The 17,293-nt window shown below is 33.2% G+C and overlaps 1 protein-coding gene across 4 annotated transcripts; it reads left to right on the top strand.

The window, feature by feature from the left end:
- Positions 1-852: 852 nt before the first annotated feature.
- Positions 853-14,747, top strand: LOC146954471 (protein BRASSINOSTEROID INSENSITIVE 1-like). Of its 4 annotated transcripts, none has more exons than XM_085716601.1 (4): positions 853-1,721; positions 2,851-3,066; positions 11,896-13,872; positions 14,063-14,747. In XM_085716601.1, the coding sequence occupies exons 1-4, from the start codon at positions 1,100-1,102 to the stop codon at positions 14,404-14,406; spliced, it is 3,159 nt and encodes a 1,052-aa protein (XP_085572727.1). In that variant the 5' UTR covers positions 853-1,099; the 3' UTR covers positions 14,407-14,747. The 4 variants fall into 4 exon arrangements, with proteins under 4 accessions (XP_085572727.1, XP_085572731.1, XP_085572739.1 ...); XM_085716605.1 differs by having other exon boundaries at positions 905-1,361; XM_085716613.1 differs by having other exon boundaries at positions 972-1,721; positions 13,321-13,872.
- The last annotated feature ends 2,546 nt before the right edge of the window (positions 14,748-17,293 follow it).

Here is a 17,293-nt window from a genome sequence, read left to right as displayed (position 1 = left end):
CGTAACACATTAACATAAATATAAATAATATTGGCGATTAAAAGAGTGATGATTAGTCAATTACATACACAATATATCATAATAAGAGCATCATCAGTGTTATATTATATCCAAAAGGAACATTGTTAGTATTATACTATATTGATAAAAAAAAACACTATATCCAAAAAAGAACATATCAGTACTCAAGAGTTAAATTATTTTAGTTAACATTAATTGGGAACTATCGGGGCAGGTAGTAGTGTTATATAATTATCGGATACTCTCCTGATACGTACGGGAAGTATCGGATAATTATTTTTTTTAAAAAATAAAATTTAATCTTCAGATACTCTCTTGATATGTATCGGGAAGTATCAGGCAGGTATCAGTGCATGATACGCAGGGGATACAATACGTCATCCATTTTGAAGTATCGGGGCTTCACAGTTTGTGGCTATACAAAACCAAAAGAATAGTCGAAGATAAGAAATAAGAGGTAGTAAATCAATCCTTAATAAGGATCGTCAGATTGTAATGAATTACTCTATCCGTTTTAAAATGAGTGTCGTTTTACTCAAAATAATTTGTTTAAAATGAATGTCACTTTCAGTTTCCAATGAAATAATAATTTTTCATTTTCAATTGTACCCTTCAATTAATACTATGTTACACTATTCCAAAATATTATTTTTTCTTTAATGAAAAACAAACCAATAGTTGATTAAGATAATTTGGTAAAATTGTTATGACATTTGATTACTTTATTCCATTCCTTAATTTGTGTGCAATTGGCTAAAGCGACACTCATTTTGAAACGAAGAAGATATCATTTTCCATGTATTGTACGCTATACTCTTCTTGTTCTTCTTCGTTGACTGAATTTTCAATTGCAAACTTGGAAAAAAAAACCATTCCAATATCTATCTAGACTTGGTTGATTTGACTCAACTAGCCCCCACCAACACTCTGTATGGGAATCTCTCACATTTACACAAAATAATATTAACAATAGCATAGGAAACTCATTTTTTTAACCACTATATATCATCCCCATCAGTCCTTGCCTCGTCTCCCATCAGTCCTTGCCTTTTCTCTCATCCACACATACTAAGGAAAAATGGTGAATCTATTATCTCGTCTCTTACTTTTTTTGCTACCATTGCATTGTTTTATGGCTTGCTTAGCTTCAAATTCAAAAAACATCACAACAGATCAATCTGCACTTCTAGCATTCAAATCACTAATTACTTCAGACCCCTATAATATGTTGGGTAATAATTGGTCAACCTCCTCTTCCGTATGCAATTGGGTTGGTGTTGCTTGTGATGAACGACACGGTAGAGTCAACAGTTTGATTCTCCGAAACATGAGTCTTAGAGGTAACGTTTCCCCAAACTTGGGGAACCTGTCCTTTCTTGTTATACTTGACCTTAAAAATAATAGCTTCGGTGGTCAGTTACCTAAAGAGTTATGTCGGTTGCGCCGATTAAAGGTTCTTCATATAAGTTATAACGAGTTTGAAGGTGGAATTCCTGCAGCCTTGGGGGACTTATCACAACTTCAATATTTGTTTCTTGGTGTTAACAATTTCAGTGGTATTATCCCCCAGTCTATTGGCAACCTTCAAAGGTTGAAAGAATTGGATACTAGTTACAACAGTCTGTCTAGGCCCATACCTCAAACAATTTCAAACATGTCTTCACTCGAAATTCTCTATTTAGTTTCTAACTACTTTTCAGGTACTCCAACCTCATATATAATGCGTCATGTTAGTTTATCTCCCACTATTTGTGATTCTATAATTTTAATTTAGAGTTACTCTTTTCAACAATATTTGTTGAGTATTGGCCATTTTACATATATTAATAAAAGATTATAAGTGAAAGAATGAGAATTGTTATTTTGCTAAATTATTCTCCTTTTCTAATATAAATTTTACTAAATCTTTCTTATGAATCATTTACGTATTTTTTCTGCATAAATACAAAGTGGAAAATAATATCTTAGGAGTAATGGACATGTTTTTAATTAGATTTTACAATTAAAAATTAGAGTGCAAATAGATCTTTTTTAATTAGTCATATGAGTTTATAAGTTATAATCTATCGGTTATAAGATAACTTAGTGTGCTTGCTAAAAAAAGCCCCATAACTCTTCTTAACTCAGAAAAGAATTTCTTAGTAAAAATGACAAAATTAAAAGTACTTGCCTTATAGGATCCTCAACTCTTCCACCGCTAAAAAAAATCCAATCTATGATGCTAGACTAGTTAATAAATATACCCATCCTCCTTCAAAAAAATAAAATAAAAATAAATATACCCATCCACTTTTTTATAATCTAAAATTTTATTAATGAAAAGGAAAACAAACACTAGTTTATCCAATTGACAGGGACATTGCATAATATATGCAGGGGGTTAGGGTTCGAACCCCAGACATTTTACCTCTTTACATTTTAAAATGTTTGAGCACCAGCCACTAGACAACTTAACCAAAAAAAGAAAAAGAATTCTTTCAAATATCATCAAAATATTACTAACACTGATACCAAGCACAAAACCTACATCCTTCAAAAAAAAAAAAAAAAAAGCACAAAACCTACAAGATATCCACAATTACAAGAAGACACTGGTCAAAAGAATACATAGCTTATACATGTAAAATTCCTAACCAAACCACACACATAACGATGCAAAACAAGAGAACAATATATTAAGTCAGAAAATTTGGAACAACAACAACCAGCAGAACAACACTCAGAAAATTTCAAGTCAGAAAATTTGATGTCTTGTATTGATAAATAAATCTTTTTTCTTTTAGGGATGATAAATGAATCTTAAATGTGATATTCATGTTACATATGTAGGTAAAATCCCATCGCTTAACAACATGACTTCTTTGAGGGTGGTCGAACTTGCCAATAACAATTTAAATGGAAGACTACCAAATGATTTTTTCAATCAGCTTCCTCAACTTGAAGATTTTACATTAGCCTACAATCAATTTGAAGGAAGCGTTCCAAGATCAATTGGTAACTGCACATCGTTGATAAACTTACAATTAGAATCGAACTTTTTTACAGGTATGTTTTATTTTCTATCTTAGCACATTTACACGAAATAAGATGCATATTGATCATTTTCAATTATTTTACATTTCGTAAAATTATTTAAAAAACTTTCATTTTTTTTTATTTCATCCATTTCTTTTAAAATCATATTCCCTTAATCTTGGTAAAGAAATCTCTTAATGAAAATGCTTTTTAATATGAAAAGTTTGTCGTAAAAGTTGCAAAGTTAACCCTTAAAAAGTAGAATTAAAGATTATATATATATATATATATATATATATATATGGGGAATGCTAATGCACACCCACTCAAAAAATAGAAGGTGTGCATTAGCATTGTACATCTTTTTGTTTTGGACCAAAAACCCAAATGTTCCTTTTAAAATACTTATTGATTCAAGGGGCACTAATGTAGTTTTGTTTTTATTTTGTTTATATTTACTTTTCAATCATTGCAATTGATGAATCACCCTCGTTGCCTATGAATAAAAAGTTGCAGGTCTATCAATAAAAAATGTTTCGGTTCATATGGATTTTAAAACCATGGCTGCCCTTTCTTTCTTGTTTGTCTGTCTTGGTTTTGTATGCATTTCTCCATTTTATTTTGTTCATACTGTCCATGTTTTTCATTCCTTTGCATAGAAAAAAAAAACATTTTCGTCATAGCCATTAGAGGTGCGTCGTCCACAACAATACCAGCAATAAAATAAAAAGCTGAGGAGGTTGAGAAGATGAATAATATTAAGAAACAACAATGCTTTGTCAACAAAAATAAAATAGTGCTTTGTAAAAAAAATATACATATGAAGAAGCCCAGTAGACGTGCTGCGTGCGTGATAAGGAGGTCTGGTCAACATGGTTGATCTTGATGTTGGTCAGAAAATACATAATTCATTTATAAAGAGAGAGAAAGTAAATAAAAACAAAATTACATTACTGCCCCTTGAATTAAGAAGTATTTTAAAAGGAACATTTGGGTTTTTGATCCAAAACAAGAAGGTGTACAATGCTAATGCACACCTTCTATTTTTTGAGTGGGTGTGCATTAGCATTCCCCTATATATATATATATATATTAGCCAAAAGAAAAATATATTAAATAAAAATAAAGAGATACAGAAACTGAGGGGACATTAGACCTGACCCAGGTATAACATAAACAAGGATACATCATGAAAAATCATACCAAGTGGACTAATCCTAATCTATCCTAACAAAAATTAACTTATCACGAGTGCAACCTAGCGAACTCACGTACAAACTTGAAACCAAGTTACAAAAAAAATATATTTGAAACGTGAACATTGAAAAGAACATAAAGGATTTAAATTTAGAGAATGGATCGGCTGCCAACACGGTAACAAAATCCAAGTGCCAAACCCCCTAAACACGGCAGCAAGCATAAAGCTCTTTCGAGCAGGATACATAAGAACTCAGATCGAGGGACGAATCCAATACGTAAGTAACCAAACAAACCTTTTTGGGTTAACAAAACAATACCCTTTCGGGTTATTGAAATCGAACCAGACACTTACGGGTTATTAAAACCGAACCACAACTAAGCTAAAATCTAGAGCCTCCCCATCCCCTGACAAGAACACACAAACACCACAAACAGCTGGATACATCACAAACAAACAACCCACCAACATAGATGATCCAACACACACGAACAAGACCCACAAACATACAATAGAAAGAAAAAAACACACAAAGGCCAGCCAAACAATGAGATGATCCGACGACCTCTAATGATGGAACTTTCTTGAAACCTCCCAACAGACACAAACAAAATCTAAAACAACCAGTTTGAAACCAGCACCTTCAGATCAACGAGATACGACCCAACAACGAAACACAAACCTAGATTCAAGTTTCAAGATCCATATCGAAACTAAAAGTAGTCTCCTTGTTCCATACAAATGGTGGCGAAATGCGACGAAGGAGGATTAAACAAAGAGAGTGTTGGTTGCCGGAAGGAAAAGAGCAAAGAGAACCTCAAAACAAGGAACACCGGCGCGACGGGCGCTGTGAGCTTCGCCAACAAAACATGGTCTTCCGACACAAACAGGAAGGAAAGGAAATGTGGATGCCAAATCAATCGTCACATCACCAACCACTATTATCTACATCTTATACGACCACAAATTTGGAAAGAGGGAGGCAGTGCTTTTGTTTGGGTTTAGAGAGAAGGAAGAGGGTGTGTTTTAATCACTAAATTTTCTGACACTTAGGGAATGTCACATGTGCACCCTGAATGTGAGAAAAACCCAAGAAAGGGGGTTGAATTGTGTTAGCTTTTTATTCTTATAACTAAGTCCAAGGTTCAGACTCTGATAGAGTTCAGACTCTGAAGCAATGTTCTAAGTTAGTTGTAGCGGATATAAAAGTAAAGAGAGAGAAGAGAAAGACACAAAGCAATTTATTCCGGTTCCTTCCACAATCTGGAAGTAATCCATTCCCCTTGTCACTCACAAGAGATTTTTCATTATAATCACAAAAGATTACAAATGCTAAAGCACACAAGCAAGAGACTTCTGACAAACAAAGATTACAAAGAAAATTATTTGACTTAAACACTTGATATACAATGAGAGGTGTTCGTAAAATACAACACACATCAGACTCTAGACTTGAGAATTTCTAAGATATGAAAGTTGTTAAGAAATTCTAAGTTTTTGATGATTATAAAATTTTGACAGAGTTTTAGGACTATGAAAATATCACATAGTCTTGTAGTTTCTTCAAGTCATCAATCCTTTATATAGAGGTTGCAGAGAGACGTTGAATAGTGTCAGCGCATCAATAGAGTTGTTAGAGAAGGTTGATCAATCATCATTGATTTATTGCTTGATTTGGTTAATGTCCCAGGAAGGAATAATTTGAAAACCATTCCTTGATAAGGAATTAACCATTCCAATCCATTAGAGACACAGTTGTAGCTCCTACAATGAACATGGGATTGTTGGAGGTAGTGGTTGTACAATTGTACTTTTTGCCCTTTATTGTCCTTATATGAGAATACCATCCAATGACCTTCTAATTCTTCAGAACCATCATTGCTTCATCTTGCAGGGCCTTATGCACCTTTGTGTCTTCAAATATCCATAAATTGGCATCCAGGGTCTAAGGTTCATCTTCTGGATGATCATTAGATTCTGACTGCATCAACTTCTGGGTAGTCATTAGAGTCTGACTTCATCAGATTCTGACTTGCAACTTGGCTTATCTTGTAAATTCCTTGCTCTTCAATTGTTCTTTCAGAACCAATACTTGATTAAGACATATTAAATTCTAGTCCATGGTCCTACATACTTGAAAAAATATTAGCATATCCAATTGATCTTTTAATACCTTGTTATAATCAAAACCCATGAGGCGTTGTTTAAACTTATTTTGTTCCAACAATCTCCTCTTTTTTGCTGATAACAAACTCGAGTATTAATAAACAATTGTTGTTAATCTAATTAAGAAGTTGACTCTAGGGTCTGTGGTTTGTAAGCTCCCCCTAAGTCCGATAGTCCTGAAGGCGAGGTTCGTAAGCACACCCTAAGTTCTATCCATGTTAGTTGAATTCATTTTAAGTTTAAAAACGTCACTCAGAAGCATATCACATTATATCCAGAGGCTAAGAGATGAGAAGAAAGTTCTCCTTAATTAATTTTAATTAACTTAGTGGACTCAGAGCCTAAATGTTATTATATGTCTTACTCCCCCTTTTGTCATCAACAAAAAAAAAAGTTTTAAAAAAAGAGTAAGAAAAGACTGGATAAAAACATGATTGTATCAACATCAGAAGCAAATAATATATCAAAACATATACTATCAGAAGCAGAAAAATGTATCAGATTCAATAAACTATCAAATGCATAAGAAGTTAGGAGCAAGAAACATAAAGGAAATGTGTGCAACTAAAGTTTCTATGGTTTCTGCTACTTCTGCATCATCTCCAACAGGGCATTAATCCCATCTGCTGCTCCTTGGCCATCTGATCTTGCTTAGCTAAAGACTTATGCGATGCTTCTACATTTTTCTGTCCAGTTTTTCTTGTTTACTGACTAGCTCAGCTTGAATCACACTCTGACGCTTCTGTTCAAGCATAACTTCCATAAGTTGAGCAATCATTGCTTAAGTAGTCAGCTTTTTCTCATGTAGATCAGCTTCCATTTTGTCTTGAAATTGTATAATCTCAGGCTCTTAAATTTTGATCACAATCTGATAAGGCTGCACAAAGAACTTGGAGATGAAAGAAGCTTGAAGTCCAGACATTAGAATCTCAAGCACTTTTGGTGGAGTTGCTTCAACAAACGCATAGTTAGAAATATGTCTCGAGACCATACTCTTCATGACTACTTCAAACTAGCTTATGAGAGCTTTTAGTTGAGTTGCAATGGAGACAGTCTGAAGATCATCAAGAGTTCTGTCTACCAGATTTCTTAGATTGTTCCATTTGTCTAAGTAGTTTACCAGATGTATAACTTGATTCATTGCTTCCACCAGCTCCTCAAGGTTATCAAAGATAGTTTTACACACTGCTTGTAACACTAGATTGGAGGTTAAGGATGGAGGTGGTTGAATGTTCAGAGGTTGTGAAATAGAAGATGAAGGGATTTATGATATAATAACCATGTTACTACCAGAAGGAGCTTTTGATACTTCCATGGCCATATTGTTATCATCAGAGGCTATGTTCATTTGAGCCAAGTTTTCTAGTTGGGTTTCAACTTCTGATGCTTCAGACATGATAATATCAAAGGTTTCAAGATTGGTTTCAGGTTTAGCAAAATGAAGAGGGGCAACTAGAAAGGGTTGGTCTTCTGACACTGATGAAGATGTATCAAAGATTGTTTAGGTTGAGGTGTTTGATGATGGTTTAGAGTCTGTTATGTTTGTTGTTGTTGTTGTTTGGATTTTTGAGACAATAACTTCCATTGTTGTCTCAGAGGTTGTTTTTGATGTTTGTTAGTGTATGGGGATTTCTGATGTTTGGTTTGGACATAGGTGGTTGAGAAAAAAGGGGGTTTACCAACTTCTGATAGAACTCTCAAGTCAAATTGGATTTTAGCTCTTTCTACAACTATCATATCCAACTCAGCTTGTTCTTCTTATGTAGGGTTGGTAATGCTAGGGATGATCAGAGGCTTCTCACCTAGTAAATAGGTTTGAAGAGGTCTTACATTCAAAACTTCCTCAACCTCTAATACAGGGTCAGTTTGAGGTTTGGGTGATAGTATGGAGTCTTAGATTTTAGTAGTTTTGTATATACTGAGCTAAGTGGTTGGTTATCTGTAGGTGATGGTGTGTGTTCAAGAGAATCTAAGTGTACAGGGTTGGAAGGAGTAGAGTGTGCAAGACTATCTTGAGTATCAGTAATGATATTTGCTTCTGGCCTTGCAGCTTCTCAAGTACCATATTCATACTTTATCTTCATGTTAGTGGCCAAGATCTTGGAACTCTCTTCTGCATTCTTCCCTTTTATCTCCTGTGTCACCTTAACAACCAACTCTCTGGCCTCAATCTGTTTTCCCCTTATTGTCTCTTCAGACTCTTCTTCCTCTTTATGTTTTTTTTTTAAGTATCAACTTTCTTACTGAGGACTTCTTAAGTTGCATTTTCTCTGGTTTCTTGCTGACAGAAGTTGAAGGGGCTTTCTCATATGCTCAATTTCTTGTTCTTGTAGGCAAAATCTCAACAATATTTAACTCTGCAACTTCCTTTTGAACATCATAAGATGTAGTTTTTGTTATCTTTATCTTCTTTGTTGGCTTCTAAACTTTAACCTTAGGATCTTATGAGGTCACCTTCCTCTTCCTGTTGGCTTCCAAGGCTGTTCAGGATGATCAGGAATCTGATCCCATAATATAGCTATACATGTCTTCTAATAATGTACAGAAATGAAGTGAGCAAGCATATATGGAGGGTCTTCCTTTGATATTAGTGGGAAGTCCTCCATAAGTTGAGATAAGTTGAGGCTTGTCTGAAGGTCTTGATCAGTAATGATAACCTTCTTCTTCTCAACTATCTTCATGTGGCCCAGAGTCAAAACTGAGATCACTCTTCCTGTGCAAGTTCCAAGCTCTTCATCAGAAGCTACTCCAACGTGTTGTAGCTTCTGAAGTAGTTTCCCTTGATGGAAGATTTCAGATATAAGTCTTGTATAGGGCACATTCTTTTCTACCTTTGATTCCATGTCTGATAGATGTGCAAAGATAGTTGAAAATGTATGTTGGAAGGTTGATGGGATACTTGTTGATAGAAAAGTATAGAAAATGCTTGTGATCCCAAGACATATAGGTTATTCCTGCTTCCTTTGGCATAAAACACATCAGGATCAGCTTGTGCAGTAATCTATATTCATTTTCGATATGAATTGCTTTTTGAGACTCTCTTCTTGGAGAGTTGAGTAGATTCTTGAGACCCAATCACTTGTATTTCCAGTGTTAACGATGAACATCCCATTGCTTATGGCACCAATCACTTTAGCAATTAGTGCTTCAGTGATTGTGACTCTGCTCCTTTGAATTCCAAATCATTATTGGTCCACTTGGCAAAGTACAAAAGGACAAAATATAGCTACATCATCCAAAGGAAAACAAGACACAAGAACAATTGTGAGATCTAATTCATTCTTTGTAAACATTAATTGTGTCAACAGTTGCAAAGCTTCACTAATCATCGATTTAGGTTATAAAGGGGGATTGTGTGGTAGCTTAAAGTATGAAAAAGCTATCCAAAACTTGAAAGGTCAGGTAGACCATAAAAGAAGTGAAAAGTGTTGATTCTGAAAAGGTAACTCAGACACCAGATTGAAAATCTCACAGTCACTTGGGATTGGACCAGCCTAGTTGGATGAACCAATATAATTTATTTGTATCGTCTTCTCTATCCCTTAACTCCTTTATTTAAAACCAATCTCCTATTGTAACAAATTCACATTGATACATACTTTAGATTCTTGAATCTGGTTTGAGAAGTAGCCAAAACTTTCAAAGGGTCACAATTCAAACCCCTTTCCTTGTGACCATTATTTCTACTTAACCTCTTACTAAATGATCTCCCAAATTTCATATCTAAACTCTTCCCAGTTGTCAGAAAAGAGGATAATTATCAAGGTCAATAATCATTATGGTGTGACTCAACATCTTAGATTGTACCTCAAGAAAGTAACCATACTTGAGCACCATTAGGCGTGTCGCCTTAATCCACGAATGTGTGGGACACACATAAAAAATGTCCAAGGAGGAGTAGTTTCAACTTTGCATGCATCAAATGATGTACATTCCTCCAATCATCACCTTTCAACTCCCACTCACTACATACTCATCGGGAGAAACGGCAAAACATCAAGGACCAACCAACAATTTTCAGATCTAAACAAGTTCCTCATATCATAAAGATAGTGAGGGCTTCTGGGGCAACTATTCCAGACCGGGATTTAGTCTATACAAAGGCCTAATTCAACATATCCATTAACCCATTACACAACCTTAAGGACGCGTAAGGAAGATCACATGTGTGAACTATCGTATAGAAGAATCACCTTAGGGTGATATTGGCCGTCCAACCGATCTCTAACAGAATCTCAAAATTTGCAACAGGTTTCACAAACGTAGTTACCGTGAGCTTGTCTATTTAAACATGGCGCCACTGCCACACCCAAGTACAATTAAATTCTACACACTTGTTTGATATACATGTATTAGAAAGTCGATATAATATTGGAAACTCATGACTATTTTCAAAATATAAACATTAATGTAGTTTATCTATTAAATAGCATTTTATTTTATGTGCAAAACATGATTCAATGTTTGCACCACACCCATTGCAGATTTTATATGTTTATATCTGCATAAACAAATTTTGATATACATATATGAGAAAGTCGATATGATAAAATTTTAAAAACTCATAATTATTTTCAAAATATCAACATTCATGTAGTGTTTCTATTAAATAAATTTTTATTTTATATTTAAAACACAGTTAAATACTTGTACCGCATTTGATGATGATTTTATATGTTTTGTATACGCAGATGAAAATTTTTATGTACCAATATGTGATAGTCGATATAATAAAATTTTGAAAACTCTTGACTATTTTTAAAAGGGTTAATTATGTTTTTGGTCCCTACAAAATTGCGACCTTGTAAGTTTAGTCCTTACTTAATTTTAATAGCATTTTTAATCCCTACAAAAATTTCTGCACTCAATATTAGTCCTTACTCAATCCAAATTTGTTTAATTTATGCTTAAACTCTTAAGTTTTTCAACAATTTTTTACAGGCGTGTTAAGAACGTTATTAAAAGGTCCTCCAAAAAAATATCACAAAAATTTGATTTCTTCGTCCATATTTTTGTTACTTATATCTTAAACTTTTGTCGTTTTAAAAAATTCATATTTAATTTATTTTATGTTAAAAAATTATAGATTTTAGTAAATGAACCTTTCATAGTGTTCTAAACTTGTATAAAAAGAATCGTTAAAAAATTTAAGAGTTTAAGGATAATTAAACAAAATTTATTTTAACAGGGACTAAAATTATAAGTAAATTTTTTTTTGTAGGGATTAAAAATGCTATTAAATTTAAGTAAGGACTAAACTTACAAGGTCGCAATTTTGTAGGGACCAAAAACATAATTAACCCTTTTTAAAATATAACATTAATTTAATGTTTCTATTAAATATTTTTTAATTTATATGCAAAATGTTTAAATATTTGCACCAAATGTGGTCGGATATAGTTTATTGTCCCTTTTTGTGTTCCCAAAACATTACCCATATACAAGATGAAGGATCACTATTCTACCAAATAACCATGAATGTTATTCATTTCCAGGTTCGATACTTGAGCAGATTGGCTATCTTGATAAACTTAAGTTTCTAGTATTGTATAACAATAGCTTTAGTGGATCCATTCCTTCCAAAATCTTCAACATGTCATCACTCATAGGCTTGTATCTTGAAATAAATCACCTCTCCCGAATAATTCCATCAAATATGGGATATAACCTTCCTAAGCTACAATATCTACATTTGTATCATAACAATTTTATTGGAAAAATTCCAAATAGTATATTCAACTCTTCTAATCTTATTGAATTTCGATTGGCTGGCAATGCATTCAGTGGAACTCTACCCAATTTTGTTGGAAATTTAAGGTTCCTCAAAACATTTGACACATTTCACAACAATTTGACAATTGAAGATTCTCATCAATTCTTTACTTCCTTGTCAAATTGTAGAAATTTGAAATTTCTAGACTTATCACATAATCATATACTACCGAATCTTCCTAAATCAATTGGAAACCTAACAACAGAATTCTTCTGGGCAGCATCATGTGGAATTGATGGTAATATTCCCCTAGAAGTTGGAAACATGAGCAACTTGCTACATTTTTCTCTTTCTGTGAATAATATAACTGGACCAATACCTGGTACATTCAAAGGGTTGCAGAAACTTCAATTTTTGAATCTTAGCAGCAATGGACTACAAGGATCATTTATTGAAGAACTTTGTGAAATGAAGAGTTTGGGTGAGTTGTATCTTGAAAAGAATAAGCTCTCTGGAGTTTTACCAACATGTATGGGAAATATGACTTCTCTTATAAGGATACATGTAGGATCCAACAGTTTGAACTCTAGAGTACCTTTATCTCTTTGGAATCTTAGGGATATATTAGAGATAAATTTTTCTTCAAATTCTTTAAGTGGTACTCTTCCACCTGAGATTGGGAATTTGAGAGCAATTATACTATTAGACCTATCAAGAAATCATATTTCAAGTAACATTCCAATAACCATCAATTCCTTACTCACATTGCAGATTCTCTCCTTAGCAGAAAATGAATTGAATGGATCAATTCCCAAATTACTTGGTCAAATGGTAGGCTTGTTCTCCTTGGACTTGTCCCAAAATATGTTAACTGGTGTTATTCCAAAATCCTTAGAATCACTTGTTAATCTTGAAAACATCAACTTATCATATAATAGATTAGAAGGTGAGATTCCTGATGGTGGACCTTTCAAGAAATTCACAGCTCAATCTTTTGTGCGCAATGGATTACTCTGCGGAAATCCTCGCCTCCAAGTACCACCTTGTGGCAAACAAGATAAGAAAATGTCAATGGCAAAGATGATATTACTCAAATGCATACTTCCCATAGTTGTGTCAGCCATTTTAATTGTTGCATTCATCATATGTTTTAGAATCAAGCGGAAAAATGTTGAAAATACTCTTGAAAGGGAATTATCAATTTCAGGAGCTACAAGAAGAATGACATATTATGAACTTGTGCAAGCAACAAATGGTTTCAATGAGAGTAAATTACTTGGAAGGGGGAGCTTTGGCTCTGTGTATCAGGGGATGCTTCTTGATGGTGAGATGATTGCAGTCAAAGTAATTGATTCAGAGGCAAAATCAACAAGCTTTGATGAAGAATGCAATGTAATGAGAAATCTACGACATCGAAATCTGGTTAAGATTATCAGTAGTTGTTCAAATCATGATTTCAAAGCATTGGTGGTGGAGTTCATGTCAAATGGAAGTGTGGACGATTGGTTATATTCAGATAATCATTGCTTAAATTTCCTGCAAAGGTTAAATATAATGATAGATGTTGCATCTGCATTGGAATATCTCCATCATGGTTCTTCAATATCCGTGGTTCATTGTGATCTAAAGCCTTCTAATGTCTTGTTGGATGAAAATATGGTTGCACGTGTTAGCGATTTTGGTATTGCCAAGTTCATAGATGAAGGACAATCTAAAACTCATACACAAACTTTAGCTACTATTGGATACCTTGCACCAGGTCATTTCTTCTCTTTTACTTCTTAACATTATCTTCTTTATATTTCGGTCTCAACCAATCTATTTGATTTTATCAACAAAAAAGATCTACAACACACATATTAGTAATTAACGTGTACACTGTATAGATCTAAGCCTTAACTTTTAGAATATTTGATAACTAGTATTAATTAACTAGACTTAACTTGCAGAGTACGGATCTAAAGGAATTGTTTCTGTCAAAGGAGACGTGTACAGCTATGGGATTATGCTAATGGAAATCTTCACAAGAAGAAAGCCAACAGATGACATGTTTGCTGCAGAACTAAGCTTGAAGACATGGATCAGTGGATCATTGCCTAATGCAATTATGGAGGTCTTGGATTCTAATTTAGTCCAACTAAATGGGAACCAAATTGATCTATTGTTTCACATGTCATCTATTTTTAGTTTATCCCTGAATTGTTGTGAAGATTCACCTGAAGCAAGAATCAATATGGAAGATGTTATTGCGTTTCTAATCAAAATAAAGACTTTGGTTCTTAGCGCAAACTAGGTCAAGTTATAGGTGTTTACTTTTTCCTTATGTAATGTTTATGTGGGGTGTTTTCAATATTGTTTTTAGATTGATGGCTTGCTCTTTCTGTTTGACCTTTCAATTTTCTTCTTTGTTGTATGAGATTGAAGTACATTATTTTTTTTCATTCCTCTTGCTTTTATAAGAATCGACAGCTGAATAAGGTTCATCCCACAAGCATGTGAAAGTTTACGAATCTGAGTATATATCTGGACTTTGTATTCACTGGTTTTTGGATGTTTGTCATATGTACTGAATAATGTCATATGATTGATGTTCCTTAGCCTGCCCTTTGTATGAAATTTGATGTTCCTTAGCAATTACTTCTTGCATACTTTTTAACTACTTTTTTGCTGCAACTATTTTAAGTTACATCAATATACTTGACTTGATGACTAATTTGAACATAATTTTTTATCAATGACTAAATTGATATGTTCAAAAATTATCAAGAGCTAAAATGAATCTTCACTAAAAATCATAAGATTATATTTTTACATAGGAAACAAATGTGTCTATAGTAAATTATATGTGTGAATTGTACTAAAAAAATAAAAATATGTGTGTGGAAACTCATTTTTATGGATACTTTATGGTTCATTTTGGATCTTGTCTTCCTTTTTCTTTTATAAAATTCTATATTTTTTTTTATCACATTGACCATATTATTTTGTCAAAAAAGATGTGACCTATTCAACACATGGTGTCATAGTATATTTTTCAATATTTATGTTATATTATTTTTTATAGAAATTTGTGTTATAATTTATTTTTTACTATATGATTTGAGGAAAAAGATGTGACCTATTCCACAAACGGTGTTCATAGTATTTTAGACTATATGATTTTTAAGCCTTTCGATCAATATTTGTGTTCCAATGTTATGTCATTTCTCAAAATATTTTAGCATTAAATATGAACAAAAAAAATATCAATTGCAATTGACAGTAACATTTTGACATTTTATTTGAATATATATTGATGTGGACATAAATTTAAAATTATAGGGTCCATTTTCAATATCTAAAATTAAGAAATTCTAAATATTACAAATTCCTTTAGAAGAATGTTAACCAGTACCCTAGGGCATTGGTTAAGTACTAAATGAAGTAAGTTTTTATTAAAAAGTAATGTAATTATTACTTAGTAAAAAGTGACAGTTTATATTTTTAAGATAGAAAATTCTATTTATAGATTCCTTAACCTGCGTCCCGGAGACACCGGTTAACAAGACTCTTTTATTTAAAGATTAAATGGTTTGATGATGTTGAGTGATATGACTAATTTAATTATTTTTTAATTTTTTTTATTATTTTGCGTACGCCCAAGTAATTTAATTTTTGATTGTGTCTATGTAAGACTAGCATGTTAAGGCAGTATAGAAATTATATTAAAAAAGACAATATTGAAATTAGTATGTTTGTGTCACGATTTAGTCAACCAGACACTACCCAAAAAAAGTCAACCAGTGTGAATCAAAACAAGAAAAAGAAAAAAAACCAACAGTAGAACAACTAAACCATAAATTTCTTATTATTAATTTGTAGTACAAAAGCCACCATTTTCTGTTGCTCCATTTTACACTCGCAATACCTATCTTGCCAATATACAGCACTGTAAACAAGGATTCAAACTAAGATACATGAATCTTAAATCTTTGCATAAAAACTATATCTTACTTAATATAAATCTAAGGTGGTCTGATTGGTGTTAAACCCTAACCCTAATTGAAGCCCTAACCCACTTTATGCTTTGTCTTATTTCTTAAACCAAGTTTTGGCGCCATGCTTTACAACCCTAATGACTCAACCATCTCATTTAATGCGTCCACACATATAATAAGCTGCTTACCTTGATTATTGCACACTACCTTGATTATTGCACACCATGCTTAGCCTAGCCGCCTTTGCAGCATGGAAACACACAGAAATATTTCCAATCCCTATGCTTCATTAATGATATTGCAAGCAACTATGCATAGCAACTGCATTTTGTGTGCTCAATGTAAGTTTGTCTTATGATGCCCTTGACATATGAATTAATTACATACCATTGAGACACACAATTTATAGACATCATTTATTTCTTTGTCTCAAGGGAAAATGGAAGTGTGTTGGTATCCTGAGATTTATTCCTATATATACGTGTTACTCTGAGTTGTGTTTTTGCCATTGTCTTTGTCTCAAATTTCTTCAAGTTCATAATGTACAGAGTTCATCAGAAAATATCAAGCAATTTAATCTCGGATACTCACTCATGGCAAGAAAAGGTTAGCTTTTGTGTTTACTGAATATTTCATTTTTTTTCATGTATGGTTTTGTGTAACTGGGACCCCATTTACACATTAATGCATCGCTTCCTGTTACCTGTAATTAACTCAGCCGTCTTTTTTTCAACCACCTGACCACATTCATTAATTTAGTTAGATTAGAGTGTAATATGGCATAGATCAAAGGCTGTGATCAACCACCTGATCACATTGATTAGTTTAGTGGCTCAAAAAATAGGCTGGAGCAACCAACTTGATGTGTTCTAATTAGCATAAGTTCATAGGAGTATATGCTTACCTATACTCATTAATGCTTATACAAAGTCATTCTCCTATTTGTCTAATCGAAAAAAGGGTGGCATTAACTATATTGGTGTGCTCAAGGTGATAAACTAATTTGATAGGGCTATATGCTTGCCTATACTCATTAATGCGCAGCCAAAATCCTTCTGCTATTTGTGTGCTCAATGTAATAGTGTACTAAGAGACCTACAACTATGAAACATCATTTAATGCATTGTTTTTTTATGTCTATGCATGTAGGCGTGCAGCTTGACCCCTGTCAAATTCCTATACATATTACCAATTTACTTTGTT

This window comes from Medicago sativa, chromosome 1, assembly GCF_051527215.1.
Source record: "Medicago sativa cultivar Bolivia chromosome 1, Bolivia_mono, whole genome shotgun sequence".
Taxonomy (NCBI): domain Eukaryota; kingdom Viridiplantae; phylum Streptophyta; class Magnoliopsida; order Fabales; family Fabaceae; genus Medicago; species Medicago sativa.
This window is presented reverse-complemented; position numbering and strand designations above follow the sequence as displayed.

What these genes read in the sequence shown, in the direction of transcription:
- LOC146954471 (XM_085716601.1), top strand. Translation starts at nt 1,100, where the DNA reads ATGGTGAATCTATTATCTCGTCTCTTACTTTTTTTGCTACCATTGCAT. An exon ending in AGTTTCTAACTACTTTTCAG is followed by an intron (nt 1,722 to 2,850) that starts GTACTCCAACCT and finishes TTACATATGTAG; the next exon opens with GTAAAATCCCATCGCTTAAC. An exon ending in AGAATCGAACTTTTTTACAG is followed by an intron (nt 3,067 to 11,895) that starts GTATGTTTTATT and finishes ATTCATTTCCAG; the next exon opens with GTTCGATACTTGAGCAGATT.